Source organism: Catharus ustulatus, chromosome 23, assembly GCF_009819885.2.
Source record: "Catharus ustulatus isolate bCatUst1 chromosome 23, bCatUst1.pri.v2, whole genome shotgun sequence".
In the NCBI taxonomy this organism is placed as follows: Eukaryota; Metazoa; Chordata; class Aves; order Passeriformes; family Turdidae; genus Catharus; species Catharus ustulatus.
Window position 1 is genome coordinate 2,233,131 of NC_046243.1, and position 26,239 is coordinate 2,259,369.

Sequence of the window (26,239 nt, forward strand, 5' to 3'; positions counted from 1 at the left end):
TAAGTTAAAAGTAGAGATTTCATGTTTGCTATACACACAGTGCACTGCCCTAGCTCTAAGATAATGCTATACAAATCATAGCTAGTTTGTGTCCTCTACTAAATTTTAGCTTTTTGACCTACACTGACAGTGGAAGAGTGAAGTCTGTATGGAGGTTGATTTCTATTTCTCCCCTTTTTTTACCCTGAGGAGTAATCACTTTGAAGGTTGTTATTTTGTTAAATGACAACTTGTCACACATCTACTTTAGACACTGTTTAGGGACAACTTCTAGAAGCCACACAAGGAAAAATAATAAATTAGTAATGTGTATTTATTTGCATTTGGTTACAATACACAGACGAGGAGGACACTGAAATTATTACTGAGATATTTTTGCAGCTGCAGATTACATGAGTGACAGGGCACAGAGCAGAGGAAAGGAGAGGGTGTTTGCATAAATACAGACACTGGAATACAGGGATTTCACAGTTTTCACAGCAGTATGTTACAACTTTACACTTCAAATTACTACACCAGCTTGAGTAACATTGGTTATACATCAGCAGTGGTCCCAGGATTCAGGTACAATCAGACCAAGGAGAAGAACATGGTAAACAAATTGAAAAACAAACAACAACAACAAAAAAATTCCAAATAATGGCTTATGGGAATGACAGGCACATTCCTCTCATGGGAAAGGTACAGCTTGTTACCAGAGTTAGGTTCAGTAAGGCATACCTACGAGCCAAACTCTACCCCCCAAACCCTAAATCACTTCTGGAAACAAAATGAAATAAGAATAGAAAAAAAATAAGAGTGTGAGACAGTATTAAATACAGCAGGTAAGAGAGGGAATAGCACAAGTTTTGGTTTTATTAGAGTAAGTTTCTATCCTTATAAAACAGTCATTTTGCACAGTCTGACCAGGCAGCTCAACATCTGTCCCAATAATCATCTTTATACATCACAGTCCCACTGTGGCTGTCCCCTGGACAGGATTCTGTCCTGGTGTGTTCCAAGGCAGCACCAGCTCCTCACATGGTCATGTGCTCTGGCAGGACATAGGAAATGTCATCCCAGGGGTGACGGTACAGACCCTGCTTCAACCTCTTCTGGTCCAGGTAGTGTCCTGAAAGAGGAGTGGTTTGTTACAAAATCATTGTTTTCTCCTCTCAGACTTTGTCTGGGGTTGGATTTCTGGAGTGCATTGACTCCCCCACCTGGGTTTCAGGTTTGTGTGGTGTTCCTGGGGAAGGAAGGGGCAGGGAGGATGTGGCAAACTCACCAATGAATCCCATACTCCTGCCCAGTACAAAGATGCCATTGAGAGCTCCTATATCGATATATTCATCTGCTTCTTCCCTGTAAAACAAAGGAAAATAAATTTTAAATTTTACACTCCTGGTAATCATCTATTTAAGGAATCAATCTCAGAGGGGCTGCCACCTGCTCTAGTGCCAGAAGTCACACTAGCCCTTTTTTAGACCCAAATTCTCCTTTTTAGTGATGAATTTCTCTTTTTTATCCCCAAATTTCCCATTTTTAGGTCAAAATTCTCCTTGTTTGGACCCAAATTTTCCTTTCTGATCTCAAATTCTCCTTTTTTAGTCCCAAACTCTCCCTTCCAGGACCCAAATTCCCATTTTTGGTCCATTTTCTCGTTTTTTGGGCCAAAATTCTCCCTTTTTACTCCCAAATTCCCCTTTTCCAACTCAAATTTCCCATTTTTTGGCCCAAATTTCCCATTTTAGGTCAAAATCCACTTTTTTTAGCTCCTCAATTTCCATTTTTAGTCCCAAATCTCTGCTTTTTAAACCCAAATTCTCCTTTTTTGGTCCCAAAATCTCCTTTTCGGAACCAAATTTCCATTTTTTAGTCCAAATTCCTCCCTTTTGGCACCAGATTTCCCCTCTTGGACCCAAATTTCCCTTTTTCAGTCCCAAATTCCCAACTTTAGGTCAAAGTTCTCCTTTTTTGCTCCCAAATTTCCATTTTTGGATCCAAATCTTCCCATCTGGGCACTAAAATCTCAATTTTTTTAATCCCAAATTCTCCCTTTTTAGGTCCAAATTCCCCTTTTAATCCCAAATTTCTTTTCCAATCCCAAATTTTCCTTTCCTGGACCCAAATTCCCATTTTTCCCAAATTCCCCTGACAGCTTCCTACCCCCAAAAGCCAGGCCAGGCTATGTTTCCTTCCCAGTGCCATGTAATTCTGCCCCCTCAGGAGCTGCAGCTTTACAGGACCAAGATCCAAGAACAGCCCCCACTCACTCACCGTGTGAAAGAACCACAATTCCTGAGCACATCAACAAAGGCCACTCCAATAAAGCCATCTACATTCAGGATAAGGTTTGGTTTCTGTAGGAAATAAACACATCCCAATAAAGATGTCAACAGTGAAAATTGTGTTTATCTGGCATCTTCCACTGGTGATTTGAGGGCTGCTGCAGCTGGGGATGCACCAACCCAGTGATGGAGAGGCTGCTCAGCAGCCTGAGCAAGAGCTACACTCAATGGGAATGCTGGAAAACCAACTCCAAACTGTGGATGATACAATTCCTCCAAAGCCATCTTCCCCTGGAACTTGCTGTAATAGATAAGGTATCCTAGATACCAAGGTTGACCAAATTCCTTAAGAATTTGGTCACTCTCCTAACACTTTGGAAGAGAATTGGTTAGAAATTAGTCTGTGTAATTGGCCAGTTTACCTTTAGAACTTCTCACTTAGATTGGATGCTGTTCTTTGGATAAACTTTTATTGGTTGTAGTTTGAATCCCCCCTGAACTTATAAATATGGCTTTGTTCTGAGAGAATCCCTGCTTGATCTTTCGCATGAAATAAAAGTTCTTGTGGAACTCATCAAGTAAGGCCTCTGGTCTTTCTCTGCTGGCTAAATGTGAGCTTTCTGAGAGACTGCTAAATATTAGCACCCTCTGGTCCTGGTAAATACCACCAGGGACCAAAAAGAAAAGCCACACCAAACAAGGGGTCCCTTGGATTAACCCCCAGAGTTCCCTGCCATGGGCCAGCACATGTGCCAACAGCCTCAGATTTACCCCAGCAGTGCCAGTGTGGACAGTGGCCACACAGATGATGTTTGGCTTGTTCAGCATTCCCCTGGCAGCCAAATGCCTTCAGCCTTTCCAAACTGCAGCTGTGCTTGGCCTCAACTCTATCCCCAGCAACAATTTAAGAAGCACTGCACTAAAAATACAGCTAAGCTCCAGCCACTTTCCCTCCCATGAGAATCTGCACCCAGAGCAGTTCAGTGCTGGCGCCTTTCACCTTGGAAGTTGTGATTTTTTCTACTTCAAGCGCGTAGTCCAGCAGTGGAGTAGCTGGGAAGTGCTGCTTCACGTAGTCCTTGAGAATCTGAACTCTCATGTCAGGGTTGTTTATCTGCAAGTTCAGAGCATGTTACAGTCAATGATGTTGCCTCTTGCTGATAACTCTTTTGAGATTTGGGAGAATTTAGTCAATAGCTGCCTCTAAAACGTGTCAGTTTTCTTTCTTTTGTTTTTGCTTTCCCCCACCCATTCCTAAAAATCCCTCCAGTTTGTCCTAATGTAGTTTTTTCTTACTGATTTCACTCGGTGTCCAATGCCCATGATCAGCTTCCCTTCTTTCTTCATCTTATTCACAAATTCCATGGGGATAATCCCACTGTCAAAAGCTTTGCTGAACATTTTGGCTGCAGCATCAAGTGCTCCCCCAAACCGGTCACCCTGGGTACAGGACACAAAGGCAATTACATCAAAGGACTCTGCAATTATCTCCACAAGATTATCTCCCCCATCCACCCCTCCTGGTCTCTTGCATTCCTGACATCAGAGTTGGGCTGCTTATCTCTCACAAGTGCTAATTTGGAGCCAGTGCATCTCTGCTAGAGACAGTGTGGGGGAAAATGCAATCCAGGGTCTGTTTTAGTAACTCCTATCAGAGTTCAGGCAACCAAAGAATCAACACTGACAGCAATTTGGCTGCTACAAAATATTTCTAGACTCAAAGGAGACAAACTAGTCTGGCTTACTGGAAAAATGGACCAGATTTGAAACAGGGAGCACCAAACTATCACAGGTGAAATTCAAAGTGTGAGTGGACAGACGCTACCAGTCTGTGACTGCACCCAATCCAAAAATCAGTAGTAATAAAACCCAGAGGAGTAATGAGTAACAAAGCTAAACCTCCTCAATAGCAGGTACTCACAATAGTAAGAAGGCCTGAAGTGAGGCTGGAAACCAGATCTTTGCCAGCCCTGGCACAGACAATGGTGTTGTGGGCTCCGGACACGGCTGGCCCGTGGTCTGCTGTCACCATCAGGCACATCTCAATGAACTGGCAGGCATACCTGGGTAACCTGGGCACAGACACCACACCAGTCAGGGACAGAACACAAATGCAAGTGCTTGAAAAGCCCCCAGCCTCTCCAGAGTTGAGACAACACAAGTAGTAAGAGAGTGCAAATCAAGCCTAGAATGCAGAAATTTCCTCAATGCACCACAAGACTCATGGAAAAGCTCATCCCAAGATTAAAACACACTGTATGCAACTCAAAATGCTGACAAGGTGTCATGGAGGGAACAGAGATGGCATTCAGTGAATCTACCTTCACAGAAAAATCCTGGAGTTACTTTTTTCTGCTTAAAAGTATTAGTAAGAATCTGGAAGCTTTCACAAGAGCCGCCTCACCTCCTCTGGAACCAGAGCAGGCCTAGAACCCCTCCAATTCCCATCTCCTCTTTGAAGACCTCGGTGATGGGCATCCCAGCATAGATCAGCTCCTGTCCTCGCTCGTCACAGATGCTGGTCATGAAGGAAGCTGGTTTGCGAATCAGCCCCAGCTCCTGGAATGGCAGAGTAAAGACAGGATGTTAAACAACCCACACCAGCAGAGAGGAGCTGCACAGGGCAGAGGGGGCAAACAGCAACACATCAGGCTTGCCCTCAGAGCAGCTTCCACAGCCCAGAACCAGCACAGTCAGCAGCTCACAACACTACAAAGCACAAGGTATAACCCCAGAATCACAGCCAATGTGTGATTTCAAGAAACCTAGAAGTTGGTAAATCAGCACAGCTCACCCTTGCCCAGGAGTAATCCATTGGCACAGTTGGAGGAGGCACTTCCTCAGCTGGTTCAATCACTCTTTTGGCCACAAGATCCTGGTACACAGACCTAGGGAGAGAATCCATTCAGTAACTTTGGTCCTTCTAGGGGATCCAAGCAATGTGACCTTAAAACCTCACAACCACTTGAAACTGCTATCCTTAAGCAGAAATATATTCCCTATCAAACCAGAATCAGTGCCCTGACAGCTTTTGTCCACTGCTGGACGTGCCCTGTGAGTGTGACTTACTGAATGACCTCTCCCAGCTCGTCAAAACTCCGGGGAACAAACACTCCAGCTTCCTTTAAGGCTTGGTTCTTTGCTACAGCAGTTTCAGAGGCCTGGTTGGCACAAGCTCCTGCATGGCCAAACTGCACCTACAAACAGGAAAAGAGAGAGCACTAAGGACTGTTAAGGACTGTTACCTGCAGAAAGTGTAACAGAATAGAGCCCTGGCTAGGAACACCAGTGCCTCATATCTGTCTGGGCTACCAAAACTCCTGGTTGCAGTCAGAGCCAGCAGGGCAATCACAGGGATGTTCTGATCTGGAATCCCTCCAGGCTCATTCATTCGTGTTCTGCCTCCCTGAACTGCCCCAACTTCAGAGTTGCTTAACTTAGATCTTTGTCATCCCCCCCCAGAAACAGCAACTATTTTTTTTTCCCTGGGATCTTTGGGTTCCCTTCACAAGCAGAATCCCCTAGAAATTTCCTGTGACAGAACTACAGAAGCACAAGATATCTTTATCACTTATATTTATGAATTTTTGCACATTAAAGGTACCCAAACCTTCCAGAGCTGGCAGTAGTACAATGAGTGAAGTTGTGTTATTCTTCCTGTTGTGGATATATTTTTATGCATTTTGCTCTCATTTTTGTACATACCTCTGAGGAGAACATGGTGGCACAGGTACCAATGCACCAACACACCACTGGCTTGGTGATCCGGCCTTCTTTAATGCCCCTGCAGATCTTGTACTCTTCTGTGCCTCCAATCTGCAGAGAGAGAGGATTCCCAGCTGCACTTTTGATAAAACCAGATCCAAGACACAGAGAAACATTGCTGGGAGTTTTTTTCCTTTTTCACAGAACAATGGCTGAAGCCTCAGAACAAAACCTCCTGATTTTTCTTTTATTTTTGTTTTAACAGGGAAGACCATGCTTGCCGGTGGAATACATTCAATTTCTTGAAAAAAGCAGCAAGACATAAAATTTGGAATATTCAAGAACAGTAGAAGTAGCTGCTATTTAGCATCTTTGCAACCAGGTCAGATGCTCCCAAAACAAAAACCACACACAGGTATTTCTCAGATAGTGAAGTGGTCTCACTCACCTCCCCCAGCACTACAATCATCTTCACTCCTGGAGTATCCTGATAACGCAAGACATGATCCATAAAAGTCGAACCAGGATATCTGTGTGCAGATACAGAGGAAATGGTAGAAATTTATTTCATATACTCTCCTGAAAGAAAAATTAACACCTGTTCTTCCTTCTCTAAATTACCAACAATTCTTGAAAAGCAGTGCCTGCTGAAGATGCCAACTCATACCTGTCTCCTCCAATGGCCACCCCCTCATAGACCCCATCAGTGGTTCTGGAGATGATGTTGTTGAGCTCGTTGGACATCCCTCCCGAGCGGGACACGTAGGCCACGCTGCCAGGGCGGTACAGCTTCGATGCCAGGATGTTATCCAGCATGCCTCCTGTGTTGCCTATTTTAAAGCAACCTGGCTTGATCCCACCAACCTATAAAAGAATAATAGAAAGGTGTAAAGCCCCTTAAAATCACAAAACTGAGGAATATTTGTGTAAGGAGAAGGGAGGATGGCAAAGATTTTGAGATGAGAGACTAGCATGCACTTCCTGTGACTAAAAACAAAGTGGATACACTTCATCCATCAGAGCAAGCTGATCTGAAGGTTAAGTAAGACAGGAGAAGGCGGCCATGAGTACGTACAGTTGCAGGCCCAATGATGGTGACTCCCTTTTTATCAGCTGCCTTGATCAGTTTTCGTGTCAGGGCCTCTGGAATGCCCTCGGCAATGATGGCAATGGTGCGGATCTGCAGCAAGAGAAAAAAAAACCATTGGTACTCCACAGGGCAGCCCCTTGTCAGGCCCCTGGGAGGTCATTCTTGGGAGGTCACTCTGTGCACTCTCATCCAGGAAGGCCCAACACATGAATCTGCAGGCTGCCATGATCTTCACAACAGGCTCAATGCTCTTTTCAGGGAATGTTCTCCCCCCTGCACATCAGAGCAGCACTGTATTAGAGCCAGCCTGAAGTAGTTACTGCTAACCAAGAAGCACCAAGTTCCTCTTAAACAAATTGCAAGTCCAGCATTAGGATTTTACAGGGACCTCCAGCATCCTTACATTCTGTAAGAGGTTAGAATTGAAGATTACGTGCTCAGTCAGAAGACCAAAACAATTTGCTAATGCCATCATGGGTTAACAAACACCAGTACCCTGCTGACAGGATCTTCCTTCTTCATTTGGACTTCTGGATCCTGCACTCACCTGGGGATAATTCATGGTTTCAACAGTGCTGTCATAGGCAGAGCGCAGGGATGCAAAGTTGATGAGAACATCCACCTCTGGGTGCTTCCTCATGGCATCTGACATGTTCTTGTAGACTGGGATCAGGATTTCTTTGTGGCCCCAGTAGAACTTCTGCCTGTGGTCACCACTGTGGAAGAGAAGACAGAAAAGCCCTGACCTTGAGGCTGCTGGAAAGGCCAAGGGACACAGTGCATGCAGACAGAGGAGTTTACAAACCCCATTCTCAGCCCCGAGACTGACTGAGACACTCACGAGCACGTGAGCATGTCTGGGGAGGGACCATATGACAGCAGAAGGTTCTTCAGAGAATTAGGACAGAGCAGCATATGGAAGGAGACGGGCTAATGGGGACAGAGGCATCCAGCAAGATGAATAAGCTCTCCCACAGTGAAGTTACCAGAGCCTTAACTCTACTCCAAGCTGGAAGACAGAATGAGGCACAGAAAGAGCAATGAATGAGAGGTGTGCAAAGCTGTGTCACTGGGCTGGTGCTAACACTGCACTGGGGGAACAGGAAACCAGGATCTGTGGTGAACAGCCAGGACTGCAATGGGAGGGCCAGTTAGCTTCCCAATCCTGCTGCAGTGGGACTCTGCCCATCCACAGGCACTGGAGGGGAAGCACTGGGAAGGTTTCACTGTTGATATATCATGCACAGTAGATGCTCTGGAACTGGAGTGAAGTCTGACTGGGCAGTCATTTAAGTGTGTGGATACTGGCTGTGCTCCCCTACCAGTACATTCGTGACAGAACATTCCAGGTCTTGCCAGCCTGGTTCCCTTCAAAAGGTCAAGCAGAATTCAATAATTACAGGTAGCCTTAAACTTCAATCCTTATTGCTTTTTCCTTCTTAATCAAGTGCAGCACTGCCAGAGGCTGCCACTCACCTACAGACATTGGTGATCCTGCACTCAGTACCCCAAGGTTTGCACTTGCTGAGAAGTTATTACAGAGCTGCCATTACCATCAGAGCTGCAGAATAACAGTACAAGGTCTTAATTGTCAAGAGGAGAAATTCTCTGCAGGACAGAGGTTGATTAGACATCAGCTCTCCAGGATGTCTGTAAATAGCACAGGAATGAACCAAGGCTCCTGCCTGGCTCTGGGCTCTCACCTCACTGTATTGGAACAACAGCTGCTGTTTCCCTTCTCCCTGCTTGCTCTGTGCCACAGGGAGACCCCCACACTGAGGAGGAACAATAAAACAGCTCATGCACACCCAATAGCACCTCTCATCCTTGCTGGGATGAGTAAAAGAAGGTAAACACCAGGAGGGCAATCTCTATCCCACTGAAGGATCCACTGGCTTCCTGCCTGCTAAGTAACCACTGTTGTTATTGGAAAGAATATGAACAAGATTTTGGTTTTTTACATTTTGCTTGGCTATATACCTGCTCTGGTTTGTTAGCAGAGCTGTTATGATTCTGGGTAATATTGGGAGGGGTAATTCCTGCTGCAAGGTGTCTCAGACAAGCACACAGCCAACAGCAGGTGAGTGGAAATGAGCCTTACACAGCCTGCCTGCCTTTGCTGAGCCAGGGGGCTAAAAAGCAAGCCCAGGTATTCACACCTGCCTTACTGAGTGAAGAACAGAATTTGTGCATTTTTTAAAAGCACATGAAGTGGAACTTCAGCTCTGTGGTGAACATTAAGCTGTTTCAACAGCGCAGCCTGAAATCAATGGTTGAAGAAAGGAGCCTACAAAGCCAACCCAGGGGTGGAAGGGAGCAGAGGAGAAGGTGTTCCAGCAGGGATGGAGACCAGGGCAGAACTCCATAAAGAACCATAGACAGAGAGGAGGAAGGCCACAGAAGAGTTGGAGGGAAATGGAAAAGCGATGCGGTCACAGGTGACTTACGTGAAGGGATAAACCATGGCAGCCACTGAGGGCTCATCCCGGGAGCAAATGTAATCAAAATCCAGCATTCCTTGGACAGCCCGGGTCTGCATCCCCCACACAATGGCCTTGGTGTGGCGGCTGAACAGAGCTGTGGCTTTACCTGCTCAGAGAGAGGGGGAAAAAAACCAAACCATCTTCAAACTGTACACCTGAGCAGAGCACAAACTGCAGCTTTGCCAAATGCCTGCTGAAAGGCTCCTGGATGAGTGTATTCCCCTCCCTTCAAACTGAACCCAGGAGGGAAACTGCAGTTTGCAGCATGGAGTAGCCACACTGCCCAAATGAAGGAAGAAGCAGCAACCCCTTCCCTGGATTCTGAACACAACAGCCAGGTTTTGGGGTTCACTAAATGGGCAAGTGAACCACAGGAGGCAGCTGGTATAGGAGAGAACTAAAAACTGCCTCTGCCTCTCTTCTCACAGGTCTTTCATATTTCTCCTAGTTTTCTTATGCAAAACTGAAGAGAATTTTGAATTTCATGTATTTATTGCATGTAGCCCACAGCCTGAGTGAGCCTTGGGAGGCTGGTCAGGGCACCAGAGTAGAATGATAGGAAGGAAAACCCAAGTATGTTTCCTGCTATTTTTAAAATTTCCTTTCTTTTTTTTTTATGATCAGAATCCAACACAAACTTGATGGCTCCAAGAACTTATATATGGCCCAAAACTTGGCTTCATGGGACAGAGTCACAGGAAAAGCAACAGTTCAGCCAGTGAGGATGGACTGTTGGCCTAAAGTCTATTCACACCACTTGTCACAGCACAACATTGAGTCCCTCCTTCTGACTCCAGGCAGAATTAATTTTAAAACTTGTAAAAACTCAGAGCTGATGGCATCTTGGGTTACTGCTGAGGTTTTTTTTCTGGACTTGGATCAAAGATAAACAGCATTAGGGATTAAACAGGACAAAAATATCAGTCCTTGCTCTCCAGCCCTACACACTCACAGTTCAGATTCACAGCAACATGACTTGTCAGCAGGGAACTGAAAATTCTGTTTATCTTGCAGGTGCCTGCAAGGAGGGGGTACCATAAGTGTTCTCATGAACACCAAAATGCAGACCCAAAGAGGTGATGACTTTTGTCTGAGAGCACATCAACAACAATCCAGGAATTTCCCTTCTACTCTCCCTCCTCATGGTGAGGGAGGTAACCTGAAGCTCTACTTCGCCCCCAGTTCAGCAGTTTATTCTCACACAGCACACAGCCCATTAGTTTTAAAAGTACCTACGAAATAACTTCACTGCACAAGCTTTAACTTTGCTGGACAGTTAAGGCAACATTTAGTTAATCTGTGACTTTTCTGTACTTTCCAAACCTGATAACCAGGGCCCCTGCACTACATTGTTTCTCTTTGAAACAAGATACCAGTTATTGGTCACAATTAGTGACTCCTCCTTTTGGGAAGCAAACAGAAGCATTTGCCTCGGGCTCATCTCTGTGTGGGGGAAGGGAAGAAAAAATGAAGTTTGAGACCTGGCCCTCTCTCCCCCAGAAATAGGAAGCATTTGTGCAGAGGCATATATGATCTGCCCTTGAAAAACCAGATAAGTTCACACGGTAACAGCTAAACATGTTGGGCAGGAGGAAAGGACCAGACAACACAGCAAATTTTTGGAGAGAAAAAACAGCAACAAAACCAAGAAGGGAAAAAGTCAGCTGCCAGCAAGGCCAGGCACATTCAGCTGGTCACACAGGTCCTACCTGAACCAGGTCTTGAGGCTGGGATTGAATCTGTTAAAGAGAGATTCACTCATGCAATGGTATGACAGAGCTGACTGCTGCCAGCCCACTGGCCAGGCACTCAGGTGCTGCAGCAGTTCTCTCCACAGCACACAGGGCTTTTGGGTTTGCTCTTGTTAAAAAACAAGCAGACTGGAGCCCTCTCTCTGTACTTCCTCTTGTGCTGTTCCTGAACATCCCAAAACAGGGCAACTCTGACTCTGTTCTGTATGAGCTCATGGCACAAGTGAGCTGCTAAAACACTTAACTACACTCAAGACAAAGATAGGCAGGTACCACAAAATTGTTTCCCTTTATATCCACAAAAAAAAAAGCATTTATCTCATGCTCATCCTGCCTTTGGGAACAGCAGAGCATTGCCAGCAGCACTCCCAGAGCTGGACTCACCAAGAGGTGCTGTTGGTTTTGCCTTCTTAGCTGGAGCAATACCATCTGGTTTGGACTCAGAAAAGGAGGCAGTTCTGCTTGGTGCTGGAGTCTGAAAGATTCAGAAAAGTCAGTGAGGGACAGTGCTCCAGGTATGGCCTGGAGCACAGAGGAGGAGGTGGCCTCACTTTTCCTACACTGGCCTACTACAAAGAAAATGAGTTTTCAGGTAGGATCATTTCAGTCACGCAACAGACAACTGAATGACCCAGCAGGTTCAACAGCCACATTGTCAGCTTTTCTGTATGAGTGAGATGGGCACTGGGGTGGCCTCTCCTGATAAACTGCACCAGTACATTCATATTTATTTTCCTAAAGCTTCCTACAAAATACATGTCACATGCATATTACAGCTGGTTTAAAGCTGCAGGCTGAAACCCAACCAGCCTGTAAGCAGGCAGGTACTTGTGTGAGTGATAGGAGGATGGATTGGAACAAACACAGAGAATCCCAGCCCATCTATTGGACCCTAAGGGAAATGGATGTCTTAAGACAGCAACCAATCACACAGGTATCCCCAGGAAATTCCAACCCTCTGTTTAAGGAGGGTTCAGAACAATAATGAGGCTCATGTCACATGAATCTCAAGAGGGTCATATCTCTGTCAACACTACAACACACTAGCAGCCAAAATGCTTTTCCAGCCCATGGGGATGGGGGCAGGTGCCTCCAGGAGGCTCCTCAGCCACATCCCATTGCACAGAGGAGAAGGAGCTCACCGAGGGGCTGCCACTGGCGTTGAGGAGGAAGTTGGCAGTGTGGGCTGCAGCAGGAGGCTGGTTGGGGATGGGCCGGTGGCCCAGGGCCATGCCCACGATCGCTGTCATGTGGGTCTCTGTGCCAAACACGTGGATGGGGATCCCTGTGGTCTTCCCTGTGGGAGTACACAAAATCAGTCAGTCTCCTCAGGGGGAAGCTCTACCAAAGCTCAGCAGAAAGCAGGTGGAAGAAGCAAGATGCAAGAACAAAACTTAAGGACAAGCTTGGTCCTTACCAACTTCTCCCATGACACGCAGCCCTTCCTGGTAGTTCGGGCCTCCTCTTCTTACAAAGATCCTCACCTCATGCTCCTTCAGAGGGCCTTGGTAATCCTTAATTGCTCTCACAATGCCCTAAAAGAAACACACAGGACAGGTGATCCAGGCAGCCAGAGATTTACCCTGTCCCATCATCTCAGAAACTCCTGGAGGAGATGGACTATGAGCCTCAGCTGAACATGGAATTGGGAAGAAGGGCTGGGGGCTGACAACTGTGTTTGTTGATGTTTGAGACTGGTCACTTACCTTAAAGGTGGCTGCTACATTGGTGAAGTTTGCAATGCTGCCTCCAATAATCAGGATCTTCCCTGAGGGAAGAAACACAGATAAGTAAAACCATTTCAAGAGCAGAGTAAGCCAAGATCTGGAAGCAGTTAAGGACAAAGTGAAACAAAGCTGCAGAGTAACCAGCTGTGTTTAATAGGAAAAAAAAACCCTAAAGCAGTTGAGTTCAGTAGAACCTGGCAGATAAGAGCTTTGTGCCAAGCAAGAATGTTTGATAAGGATCTCTCAGGTCCTATGGAAAACCACAAGTCCTCTCTTTGAAGCAAGAGCTGACAGAAATCCGCCCCTGATTCCTTCAGAAGGCAGCAGTACATTGAAAGCTCTGCCAGGCAAGGCTAAGCATAGTAACAGCCCAGATTTGTCCAGGCTTTTCTGCCAGACACAGCTTTGGAATTGCAGCACCTCCCTTACCTTCTGGGTGCTTCTCTCGGGTCATGAGGGAGAGGATGGTTTTGGCATAGTCATAGGTCTGCTGCTCACTCGGGGCTCCTGAGTACTCCCCGTAGTTTGCCAGTTCATTCACACCCCCCAGGTCACAAATGGTGTCACTAACAATAAAAAAAATCCCAGTTATTTAAGAGATTTGAGTCACTATAAAGTTCCTAAAGTTCCAAATCCCTGGGGAAGTAAGACTCCTAACAGAGGGACAGTGCTGTCTGCTGAAAACAAAGCTGCTCTCCTCTTGGTGCCAGTCACAATTAATCTTGTCATGCTCCCCAGGTACAAACTCAGTGACCACTACAACAATCACGTTATCCTGGACAGCCTTCAGCCAGCTTGTTTCTTTGTAAATCAGAAAGGAACTGTATCTCTGCAAGAAACTACCTACCCTAACCCTTCCAAAATCAACTGCCTTGTGGGACACCATGCCCCATAGTCTGGTGAAAAAAATCTTACAGCATCTTCATTCTGAAGAGACCCCAAAAAGTCACAGTACAGGAAAAATGGCTTTAGGACAGTCTGCTTTCCAGAGGCTTTAGCAATTAGGTTCCCCCAGCACTTGAAATCCTTGCTTTAATTACCTGTACACCACTGAAGCACCACCACCAGCCACCATGGTCCAGATCCTGCCTTTGGGGTTCAGGATCGTAAGCTTCAGGCTGGCCCCACTCTTGGCATCCAGGTCAGCAATGTAGGCTTCCTGCAGAGAGAGAGCAGCAGCAGCTCAGCTTCCTCCTGCACCTGCCTTTTCCATCCCAAGGGTTCATTGGGACACACAGAGCAGTCACACCTCATCAGCTAAGGGACAGCAGAGCTACAAACACAGCGTTTGTCAGGGACAGACACCAAGCTCCATCCCAGTCACAAAAAACTGAACAGACCTGTAAAGTCTGAGACTGAGACCTGAGGAAATCCAAAAATCATCTCACCCATGGTGACCACTGTGCTGCTGGAGCCAGGAACATAATCACTGAGAGCTGTAATTTGGCTCAGCGTGATGCCCCTGCAGCCCAGTGTGCCAGGCTGCTGAGCAGCACTTCATCAGAGCTCATTAACATTCCCAGCAAAAACTCTGCCATAACAACCTTCCCAGGGACTCAGAGAGGGATGATTCAGAGACAAAACCTGAACTAATCCTTTTAAGAGCAAATTGAGTTGAGTGTTGGCATCCAGCAAGCTACATGGAAAGGAACAGCTAAATGGATTTCCTGGCCACAGTACAAAAACCTTCCAACTGAAGCATAATTATAATCATTAAAATGAAAAAGTCAGGACAGAAATCTTTTTGGAGAGAGAAGAACAGACCTCTGAAATAAGTAACAGAATAATTAAGCAGAGAGCTCTACTTCCAACAGCCTCTGAAGCTGCTGGGACCTGTGTCTGGAGCAGTGCTTGTGCATCCAGCAGTACAGACCCAGGGAATTTGGGGAGGAAGCAGGCACTACTAGCTTTACAACAAAGTGCTGCCTGCAGCCCTCACCTTGTTCTCACATTTTGGAAAAACAGGTGCATTAACTTCTTTCTTAAAAGTTTCAGAAATGATGATTATTTCCTCTGGATTCACACCTGGATGCAGCATTTGCACACAGCTGCTGCTCTGCTCTCAGAACTGTCACTGGAACACTGAGGGAACATCAGCTCCCACAGGGCTCTCAGTAATCACTGCCTCACAGGGATGCTGAGAGGAGCAGTGTGGGCAGGAACCACAAAAGGAAGCTGTGCACGGCCACAGAGCTCTGGCACACAGCTGAGGAAAGTTAAATATCAGCCTGTATTAAAACTAGTCAATTCTGAATTAAAGAACTGACCAAACAGAGCTGGGAAGCACCTGCAGTTCAGAGTGTGGTTCTGAGCAGTTCTAGGACTACAGCTACCTGTGCACAGGGTAGCATGGACAGCACTGCCAAGGTGCTTGAGACACAGCAACAAAACCACTGGAAACAGCAATGATGAATTCAGGACACAATGAAGGAATTCCAGCTGTTACTTGCCTCAGGGTAAGCTTCCCTGCCAAAAGGAGGAGGGAACTCCACATCCCCCCACTTCACTTTGCAGATGTAGTCAGCTGTGGCGTCAATCTTCGCAGCCAAATCAAGGATGTAAACACCATCCTTAGTCACCACTGCAGTGAAAAACAGCACAGTTAGCTCTGGGTTGTAGAGAGACACACATCACAGATTTATTCCAACATCTGGTACCACACAGGCATCATTGCAAAAGCTGGGTGGCTGCTGTTTCCCCAGCACTGGGCAGTATCAACCAGCCCCAGCAAGTTCCCTGAGGAATTAACCACTAACTGTGGCCATGGTCCAGGCTCTGCCTCAGGGGCTGTTTTTGCTCTAACACTGCAAATTAACATTCTTCAATTCTGCCTTAACATCCCCTTCAAGGGAATTTTTCATTTCCTTGTTTTTAATTCGCTGAATGAACAGCTCAAAGACATCACTGCCACTTTGTACTTCTGCACATGGCACGTGGTGCTGTTATGAATTACAACCAAAGGAAGGAATAAGAACACATTTCAATATTTCAGAACAGAAAGTTCTGCTCCAAAAAATATCCATTACCTAATGGATTGATCTCGAGGTATGTAAAATACAGATCTTCATAAAGGTTGAACAGGCCACAGATGAAGCTGGCCAAGATGCTGTTAAAAAAAAAAAAAAAAAGGTAACACAAGTTAACAAAAGCAGCCAAATCTAAATACAGCCTGCTCTGTTCACTGGTATTAGTGGCAATCTGCAAATCTACTCTGCATCAATTTCTTTTTCTCATTCATCTTCTCTGGGTGATGGATGTCTCAAGGGAAGGAAGACCTTGATGACTCATCTTAATTACCCCCCACCAAACTCTGCTGAGGACACAGTTGCTCACAACTGTCAGAGCTGTGCAGTCTGATTTATCTCCCCACAAGACAGAAGCACATCGTTGCCTCCCTGCTGATACCAATCTTTGTCAGATCTGAGCTTTGTTAGCTGTGATGGGGAGGAGGCTGCAGGGAACTGGGAGTGACAGGCTCCTTCATCCTTCAGTACTGCACAGTGTCAGCAAGGATTACACTATGTTTGGAAAAATCATGACTCATGTTAGGCTAACTAGGTATGGGCATCTAATTGAGGGAGATGCAGAAGCCTTGAGATCCACAGATAAGCCTGCAGAAGGAAGAACAGGAAGAACTTTGAAGATCAGGCCAGAGAAAGGGAGAGGGAAGTTCTGAATTAGCAGTCACAGCCACAGCTAATCACCATTTCACTAAAGAAAAGAAAATTCTATGCTGGTACAAAGGATCAGAATTCAGTACATGTCTCCAGTCTCAGGTTGAGACCTAAGCAGGCTGACAAGTGCTGCTGCCAAATAAAGGCTCAGCACTAGGAAGCCTTATTTTTGGGTTTTACAGGCAGCTGAGATAAGGTCAGAGAGCTTGGATTCAGGATGCATGGCATATTCTGGAGAGCAGCAAGAAGGGCAGGGTGAAAAAAATAGAGAGATGTGGCACTGAGATAAGAGAGCAGCAGCTGCATGGCTGGTCCTACCCAGAACTGCATCTCTACTTACTCCTTCTTGTTAGCTGGAGCATGCTGCAGGAGATGCTTCTTCACATCAGATTCATTGATCTTCTCATCCACTGCCACGAGCAGCTTCTGAGCTTTGGCATCCACATCTCCCACATCCACACCCCCTTCGTGGTGGAAGAGCACATAGTCTCCCTCACGGGCAGCGTAGATGCACACATAGAACTCTTCCTCCTGCACCACAGAGCAGGGATAAGCATTTATCAGTGACCCCCAGAGAAGCTTTTGTGCTGGGATTGGGGCAGCTGAGCCCAGTGTTGAGCATCCCAAGGAGCAACAGTGCTGGAGTGGCCCTGACACTGTCCAGGGGTGTGCAGCAACACTGTCAGCTCAACAGCACACTCCCAAACTTCTGCCTTCTCCACTGTGCAATCCAGATAAGCATGCAAGTCCAAAGAGATTTAAAAGCCTGCTTTAATGTGTACTAACCTGTTGGTGAGGGACGAAGGGCTCAATCAGAAAGTTCTTTAGGATTCCCTTTGCATTAGCAATCTGGGGACAGAAAACAAGATAAACACCCATAATCACTTGTCCAGCACATTTGTGACAGCATAAGGAAAGCTCTGAGAATTAATCAGCACTGCTCTGAAATTGCTCCCTCTCCACTGTGCCTCCTGGGGCACCTCTCCCTCTCTAGCACAGCATTCAGCAGTGTCATCCCAGGATATCTGGTTACAAGAATCGGTCACCTTTCCCATTCCTAACAGGATAGAGGGATATCAGAATTACACCAGGACAGCTCCTCTCCTCTCAGAGGCAGCACTGGCACTGGGCCCTGCTCAGCACAGTGAGACACAAGGGCTTGAGCTGCTCTTGGACCAGTGGAAAATTCAGAAGTGAGGAATTCCTGAGCTAGTGGCAGGAGCAGGAACCTCAGAGTAGTGTTCACCCTGAAATGGTCTCAGGGAGCACAGAAGAGCAAGACAATCCTTCAGCCTCTTCTTATGGGTGCAGGAACTGTTCTGTGTAGGCACTTTCCTGTTATCCAAATCCAAGAGACACTGGGGGATACTCCCTGCTCCTGAGGTGGTCCCAAGTCTGTGGCCCAGTCCTTGCTTTAGATATGGTTGATGACTTAGAATGCTGTTCCTGCTGCTTCCCAATTCTTGCTGCGCCAACTCAGAGTCAGAGCCAGCAGCAAATCAATCCCAGCAGGGCCAAAGGCATAAATTCCTTGAGGCAGCACAACTCCATCAGCTCCCAGCACACAGCAGCAGGGATGGCAGGCACTTCATTATCATTAGCACTGCACTGTCATTCCCAGGAAAATAAATATTACACAGCAGCACTGAGTTAAAATAAGGGCCTGAAGTAACACTCAATCATCAGCCAAAACACACAGGCTGGCTGCAGAGGAGCAGTGGTTTTACAGCTCTTGTACAGTCCTGGGAACAAAAGCAGAGCACTCACCGTGGTTTCCTGACCCAGGCGCTGCTTGAGCCAAGCCTTCACCTGATCCAGAGTCAGGTTAATCCCGACCAGTCCAAGCTTCCCACGTCTCTTAATGAGCTGATCTGGCTTCACCACTAAACGCTGCAAAGGTTGGGCAGGAGATTTAAAGGAATAAGAATTAGAAAGTGACTTTGGTTGAGTGAGTCTCTGCAAATAGTGAAATAAAAACTTAAATCAGGCCTGCACAGCAAAGGTCCTTGTAAAATTCCTTTAATCTTGGCAAATCTGGCTCCTGGTACAACATGCCTGCAGGTTGGGGTTTTTTTACACTGTACTTTGTTTCTACCCAGCTGTGAGCAGACATCAGAGGTTGAGGTGACAGCTTGTTCATCTGTTTTTGATGAAAAAACCCAATAAAAGTCATGACAGACACAGAGTTGCTCACAAAAAATAATTTTAAAAGCTCCTGCTGTCACTACACTTTGCTTATGAGACTGGCTAGGGCCAGGGTCATGCACACCTCAGCCAACTGACCATGGCTCTTTGTAAGATACCCATGAACAGCTGCTCCTGGGTTACACACATCTCCACCTTGCAAATATCTTTTTATAAAACCAAACTAGAACTGGGTGACATTCTCCAGCACCACTGATACATCCTGGAAGTTCAGTAACTTGAAGAGTCAGAACACACTGTGCTGCAGTACAGGACCCTGAAGCCCTTTCCAGCTTTACAGAACCTCCCTTAAAGGCCAAGAGCATCCTTGCTCCCTTCTGGCTTCTTGCAAGGCTTTTAGAAGCACTGCTGGTCTCTTCCTGCAATTCATTCAGGCACTTGAGTATGGAACATCTAATTAGTGCAGGGTTTCTATCAATCAGTCAAGTCAAGGACTATGAGACATTCATGGTCTCCAGCCAATGATTTAATATAATTAACCACTGGAAAGGAGCCAGCTTGGACAGCTAATAAAAAGAGCTCTGGATATGTTTTCTCTACAGAAAGTGTGAGGATATGAGACAGAGAGATAAATGATTTTGCTCTGAAAAAAAATATTTAAAAAAATGAAGTTTTCCCTGACATTTTGCTTATATTCAAGAAAACTAAGCAGTGTCCTAATTTTATATTAAAGTCAGACAGAGAGAGTACTCCTTGATTTCAGGGAGCAAGGCCTTGAGAACATGGACTGACATCTGTCTGAATCAACCTCCTTTACTTTCTGTGCAGTTATGAGCAACTGGTTCACAGCTATCTCTGCTCCTGTATTTCAGTCTTAAAGGAATAATCAGTCCCTTATGAGGTGATACTGAGCCTTGAAGCAGGGCTTGTTTCTTCATCACAGTTGGGAGTGACTGTGGCAGAGCAGCAGCAGCAGGTCCTTCAGGAGGATGTGGGGCAGTGCTCAGGTGCTCCAGGAAGGCAGATCCTGCTGTCCCTGTCCCAGACCCTGCTGTCCCTGTCCCAGACCCTGCTGTCCCTGTCCTTACCTCGCTCAGGAGCCAAGGGTGGTCCTGGGTGAGCCGTGCCCAGTCCGTGGCTGGGGTGACCCGGGCATACTTGAAGCGGTTCTGGATGGCAGAGGACGTGCAGATGTACTTGTACAAGAACTCCTTCCCTGTCTGCTCAGAGATGGCTTTGGCTGACATGGCTACCTAGTCTGGATGAGGAAAAAAAACCCAAAAATCCATCAGGAACAGAGCTCTGTTCTGGTCAAGAAAGCCACATCACTCAGCTCAACACAAACCCAAAGGAAACCAAAGTGTCCCCATTACACATAAAATCATAAAACTCCTGATGAGCAAGAACTACTCATGTTGCTTGAAACCTCTACACCATTCCCCTGCCATGCACACTATTTTCATTCTCTCTGCAGAGAAAGGCAGAATCCCTGCAGCTTGTCCCAGCCTCCACCAAGCCTTTCCCAATCCCAGAGCTTGGAGCATCCCTCACATCCAGGGCAGTGCCAGCTCTCTCCAATGCTGCAGCACCCCAGGATTGCTCCTGCTGTAACCCACCCACCCCTTTTTCTGATGCATTTTCACTTCTCTAAGGCATTCCATATTCCCAGCCAAGCCATACTCTGGGCACATCAGTAATCCCCATCCCTTTTCTAATGGGAAAAGAAAACACTGCCAGGATTACCAAAACTAGAATAGGTTTACATCATTGTTTTTTCTTGTTTCAGAACCAGGTTTCTTGGAAAGAGCTTTACATCTGACAGCATAAGATGCTCAAGGCAACAACAAAGATTAAGGTTAGACAGTTTGTTTTGGTTTTAGGTTTTTTTTTTTTTTTAAGAAAAACTCCTGATTCAGTTCCTTTCCTATAGATGATTGTCTTCTCTTTTCGAGTATATTCCAAAGTGATGCAGGCAAGTGATTTCTGACCTCAAGAATATAACTATTCTTTTTGATATGCAGCAAAAAAAGTTATAGGTGTCAAAGGTACATTTTTTTTAGCTGTCATAAATGCTTATTTAAAAGAATACTTCATCCCAGTAACCCTGTCTGTATGTGTGACACATCAGAACTGAGTGCTGTGATCAGCCAGCAGGTTTGGGATGTCTGGAGGGTCAGACTGCTGACAGGGAGGCTCAAGCAGCAGCTCCTCCTGCATTTTGAGTGGCTGGGGTCATGTCACTGTTCCCCAAGCACAGCCAGTGTGGCAGGAAGCAAAAGCACCCTTGGGATGGATTCTGGGGGAGCTGCAAAGCAGAGGGGCACCAACACAAGAAAAGAGGAGTTCAGATTCTATCTGAGCACCAGGACTCACAACACACATACCCCACTTCAGACCCACAGAGGGAAACAGTTAACAAATTCCAGTTATTTCTTGTGTGCCCTCTGGGTAATAACCATTAGTGATCAGCTGGGCTATTCATCCTATGAGCAAACACAGACCAGGCAGAGATTAACTAGTCATAATTAGAAATAAAGAACTTTTCTCCCTATAGCAGAAGGAAGGAGGTTGGTCCATCCCAACTCTCATTCCATAGTAAGAGGCAAAAAACCAAAGGCAAAACAGGTTCCAAAACCAAACAGGTCAGACTAAGTGCTATTACTGAAAGCTGAAAACTACACTTAAGGACCAGCAGTCAACTTTGCCACTGCCATCTTTTCAAATGCAGTTCCAGGGTTAAAAATCACAAAGGCAAAGCTACAGCAAGGGCAAAAGACAAAGAACAGCAGAGTCACGTTCAGAGAGTTCTGATGTAAAACCTAAACACAGCTTCCAATTTAATCCCATTTCCAAAGAGGGTCAGGCAATGTTTCTGCAGCACCCCACCCTTCACCAGACTCAACCCCCACTCCTGTCACCAGGAACACTTGCCCCTACTGTTGCCTACTGAAACAGCCCTGTTAGTTTGTTAGCCCAGCCAAGGTGGCCTGACAAGAGAGGAGCTCTTGTGAGCAGCCAGAGGACACCAAACCCCAAACCCACAGCCCAGAATGGTTCTGCAGGCACACACAGACACCACACCACTGCTGCACACACACAGCTCATCTCTACTGCAGAGCCTAAAACTTTCCACTGCAAATCCTGCCCCCACAATACCTGCAGCCACCATTTGTTCTGCCTGGAAGGGAGCTGTAATATTCATGCTTCAAACCCCTTTGAAATCCATCAACTCCACAATCTGCTCAGGGCCTGTCCCAAAGAAACTGCATCACAGCTCACTGCAGAAGCAGATGGGTAAAAGAAAATGGCAAACATATTTCTTTAGGAAACCTAAGTGTTTGTCATTTCTCCAGGGTGTCACAGAGCCTCTGAACAGCACTGCAGGACTTCAGTGCACAATTACAAATTAAACTGCTCAGGCTGATGCTGGTTATGCCAATGAATATTCTGCAATTGCAGGACACTGGACCCTCAGGTCTTAATAAGAATGGTCCCATTAAAAAAAAACCTCAGTGGGAACAAGTGACATACATGGCATTCCTTAAACCTGAGGGACACAAAGCAGAGTTGTTCCTCTCTCAGAACCATTCCTGGTCTTTTTTATGCTGTTCCATTCTGCTGTTCCCCTGGTTTCCCTCACAACTTCATCATCTCATTTTTGCAATAACACTATTGGGGTAAAGAAAGGAAACTACAGAATTCTTACAAAAAAAAATAACATCCTTGTGTCATGGCAACAGAACAGCAGGGATGGAGTTATTCTGACCTTATCTGCCTGAGTTTCACGTTTCCTAAACATTAGCAAGTCTTTAATCACACCCCTCACTCAGTTTTTCCACTGCCTTTCTAACCCTGCCTTTCTCGTGGGACAGGGAACACAAAGCAATTGCTTCAGTCTGCTGAACTGTTAAGCTAAGAGATCAGCAGGAAAATAATCCATAGGGCATCAGCAATTCCTGGCTGTGTGTGCTTGTGCAGGTCCCTTGACAACCAGGGAGACACGACCAGAGCAGGTCCATTAACTCACTGCATCTGTTCTGCTAACACCAAGCAGGAGCTCAGCCTCATGTCACTACAGAGGCAGAGGAACCAAATCTCCCCAGTTTCTCAGGAATGAGACAGGTTCAAACTCTCATCTGTCAGAATAATCTTATTTTCAGTCATGTTTAGCACCTGCAGCGCTGACTGGTGCTGGGGAGAGCAGTGGCTGCACCTCTGAAAATAAACACAGGAAAAATGTCATTTTCTCTGCCCAAGCTGTGGGATAACAACATTTTCTCTTCCCCTGCTCTGTTCAGCATTCATTAGCCAAGACTGACCTGCAATTTTCTCAGCACTTCAGGGTCCAGACCTTGCACCCACCACACACAAGGGCAGATCCATGTCAGCAGCACAAGTGCCACAGATTTCCATGAATGATCTGTGCTCATTTAGTGAGGCTCCAACACAAAAGGATTCCCTGCAACACCTCAGAGACTGTTTTCTCATCACCCATACCCACCAATTCAAAAACAGTTGGATTCCAGCCTTTGCTAGCAAGTCCAGAGCAAGTAAGAGACATGGATTAGTTCATATTTTCAGGAGCTCAGCAGGACTTATTCCCTCAAAACATCACCTGCCAAAGAAGTTGACGCTTGGGGAAAATTTCCTGAATGTATTGACAGAGAAAATCAGTGGGATGGTGGCAAGGCAGGCAAGAGCCCTCGAGCTGGATGTTGTTTTTGGTGTGACACAAGTGATACATCTGCACTAATATATCTGCAAGCAGCTGAAGGGTGCATGCAACAGATCCAAAGGAAACACAGATGGAGAAATAGGGAGACATTCCTGACACAGAACTCAGATAAAGTCCCCCTAACTCCCAGAAGATCAATGATGTGGCACTGCTCAGTGCAACACTGTCTGCTCTGCAAGGGGAGAAAAACTATTATAGACACTGATTTAGTTTGTTTTTCTTCTAACCAGAAGAAAAGGTGTAACTCAGCTTCACCAATTTGTCTCACACATGGAATTCTCTCAGATCCAGATTGGTTCCAATCATGCCTGAAGGACACTTCAGAGCAGGAGGAAAGGACTCCCTCTCCAGTGAAGACTTGACGCCCACTCTCCCAAGAATTGTGTCAACAAGCCCACACCATAGAGCAGCCTCTCCCCTCCATTCTGGGTCATTTATTAACACATTTCAAGCTAAGCCAGTATTTTCAGCCCATGGCAGCGTGAAAAGTTACATCAGCTCCCACCTGGCAAACCCGTGTGTTTCATCAGAGGATGGCGAGGGCTCAGTGCCGCAGCCAAGGCGAGGTCATGGTCCCACAGCTGCAGTTGGGAAATGCTCTGTGGGGTGATGCAAACAGGTGCTGCATGCCCAGCTCTGGGGGAGGCTCCCTGCACACATGGAATCTCAGAAAAACACAGCAGCATGGACCATGGACTGGTTACATGTGGCTAACAGAGAGCAGCAGACAGGCTCCCCAGCTGGTGGGCACCCAGTGCTACAAGATGGGAATTTGGGAATCCTGTCATTAAAGATCATCGTCTTCTGCAGCCTTGAGGCTCCTTAATAAGCTTATTCCTTAAATCACTTGCACAGTGTACAGCAGTAAAGGGTGACCATGGCTGGGCAGGACTTCCAACTGTAGCTGTTCTTGTTTGGGAACCACTTCAGGCAGCGCTGGAACCGTGGGAAGAGCCCTGATACCTGGAGAGAGCTGCAGAATCTCATATGCAGGACACCCAACAGGGCTCAGGTAACAGCACTGGAGCACAGAGCTGATGTGAGCTCCAAACCCAGTCTGGGATCAGAAAGAGCACAGACAGCTACAAACAGGATAGTCAGGGTGCACCTCAGTTTTCAGCCTGCAGAGAACAAACTGTTTAACACAGAGAAGGGAGAGTCTGTATAACAGGATGAGAATTTCGAAAGCAGCAAGACAAACAGGAGATGTTTGCGAGCAGCAAACAGGAGAGCTGGAACACAGCCAAGTGTCCCGGGAAGGGAGCGACATATGGGCAGTGCACGCTGCTGCTCATATGGGAACAGCGTGATCCCGACCGGGGCTGCTCCTCCAGGATGGCCACGAAAAGATTTCCCTCACGACAGGGGAGGCCAAGGCCCCCTTGGAGCAGGGGTGAAAAACGCGTAAAGCCAGACCCCCTTCGCAGCTCCCCGGTAATCTCTGCGCTGTGACCGCCTCACAGTGTCCGTGCCCCAAATCCGCCCCGGTCACCGGGACCCGAGCGGGCACCGGCACCGCTGAGGGGAGACCCCGGTGGCGGCGCCCGCAAGGTCAGGGCGGCCGGGCCGGCGGGAGCGAGGGGCTCCGCTCCGCACCGGGACTGCCGCTGCTGCCGGCACACCCGCGGGCCGCTCCCGGGGCTCGCCCACCCCGCCGCGAGCTATCGGGGCCGGGCCCGGCCAGAACCAGCGCGGCTCCCGCCCCAGACGCGTGGGCGCCGCGGCAGCGCCGGCAGAGGGGCCGCGCGAGGCCCCGCCACGTGCCGGGCAGAGCTCGGCGCTGCAGCCGCCTCAGCACTCACCTGGGCCCCGCTCGGCCGCTCCCGCCCGCTCCGCTGCCGCTCGGCCCCGCTCACGCCGCCGCCGCCGCCTTTTGTTCGCGGAGCGCGGCCTCCCCGGCCCATCGGGCTACGGCCGCCGCCGCCGCTGATTGGCCGCCGCCGCCGCCACGTGCGCGTTGCCTGAGCGCCCGCCGCGCTCCCATTGGCCGCCGCCGGTGGGGTGCGGCCGCGTAGCCTTGTGGGAGTCGTAGTTCCGTGACCCTCGCCCCGCCCTCCCCGGCGCCCGCGGCCGTGACCCCCACGCCAGACTCGCCGCCGTTGACGTCACCCGCCACGATGACGTCATCAGGCCCACCGCCCAACGGTACCGGCGGCGGGAACGCGGCTCCTTCCCCAGCGCCGGGACATGCGCTGAGAAACCTCCCACGGGCGTGCTGTGACTGCGGGCGGTGCCCGGTGGTGCCCACGGGGAGTGGCGGGATTGCCAGAGCCGGGTGCCACACCAACGCGGCCAACGGGAGCGGGGCAGGGGGACGAGCCCGCTGCATCCTGTCTGCTCCGTTTCCTCACCAGCCTCTCAAGGCAGCCGCCACGGCTCTCCTGCTTCCTAGGAATACCCAGCGCACACTCACTTTTTCCCTGGTATTCCCAGCCTGTGAGCAACGCGCTCATCATCGGCGCTGGAGAAGCACCCGGCGCGGTGAACAGGCAATGGCAGGGGCTGTGGTGTCCCCAGGACAATGTCACCGGGCTGGGCACAGACCTGCGACAGCCCTCACGAACACAGAGTTACTGCCCACCTCGCTGGGCACGGCGTGTTATATACCCTGCTGTGCCAGCGAGGGGAAAATCTCCCTGCAAAAAGTTACCGAACGCTT

At 47.6% G+C, this 26,239-nt stretch overlaps 1 protein-coding gene across 2 annotated transcripts; it reads right to left on the bottom strand.

Moving 5' to 3' along the window:
- Positions 1-295: 295 nt before the first annotated feature.
- Positions 296-25,474, bottom strand: ACLY (ATP citrate lyase). Of its 2 annotated transcripts, XM_033078870.1 has the most exons (29): positions 25,383-25,474; positions 19,934-20,103; positions 18,468-18,590; positions 17,487-17,549; positions 17,041-17,231; positions 16,053-16,132; positions 15,477-15,607; positions 14,067-14,185; positions 13,456-13,592; positions 13,006-13,067; positions 12,717-12,834; positions 12,442-12,596; positions 11,684-11,774; positions 11,258-11,287; positions 9,513-9,654; positions 7,613-7,781; positions 7,051-7,155; positions 6,643-6,839; positions 6,424-6,505; positions 5,976-6,086; positions 5,340-5,467; positions 5,065-5,158; positions 4,675-4,829; positions 4,192-4,342; positions 3,567-3,710; positions 3,271-3,384; positions 2,260-2,342; positions 1,268-1,344; positions 296-1,111 (listed from the first exon to the last, which is right to left on the bottom strand). In XM_033078870.1, exons 2-29 carry the CDS (start codon positions 20,090-20,092, stop codon positions 1,017-1,019), a joined length of 3,306 nt encoding a protein of 1,101 aa, XP_032934761.1. In that variant the 5' UTR covers positions 20,093-20,103; positions 25,383-25,474; the 3' UTR covers positions 296-1,016. The 2 variants fall into 2 exon arrangements, with proteins under 2 accessions (XP_032934761.1, XP_032934762.1); XM_033078871.2 differs by lacking the exon at positions 11,258-11,287.
- Positions 25,475-26,239: the final 765 nt, after the last annotated feature.

Bases quoted from the DNA above. Each gene is read 5' to 3' on its own strand.
- ACLY (XM_033078870.1), bottom strand. From the start codon at position 20,092: ATGTCAGCCAAAGCCATCTCTGAGCAGACAGGGAAGGAGTTCTTGTAC. The intron at 18,591-19,933 runs GTAAGGACAGGG...CAACCTTTGCAG, and splicing joins ACCCTTGGCTCCTGAGCGAG to CGTTTAGTGGTGAAGCCAGA. The intron at 13,068-13,455 runs GTAAGGGAGGTG...TTCTTCCCTCAG, and splicing joins CCGAGAGAAGCACCCAGAAG to GGAAGATCCTGATTATTGGA.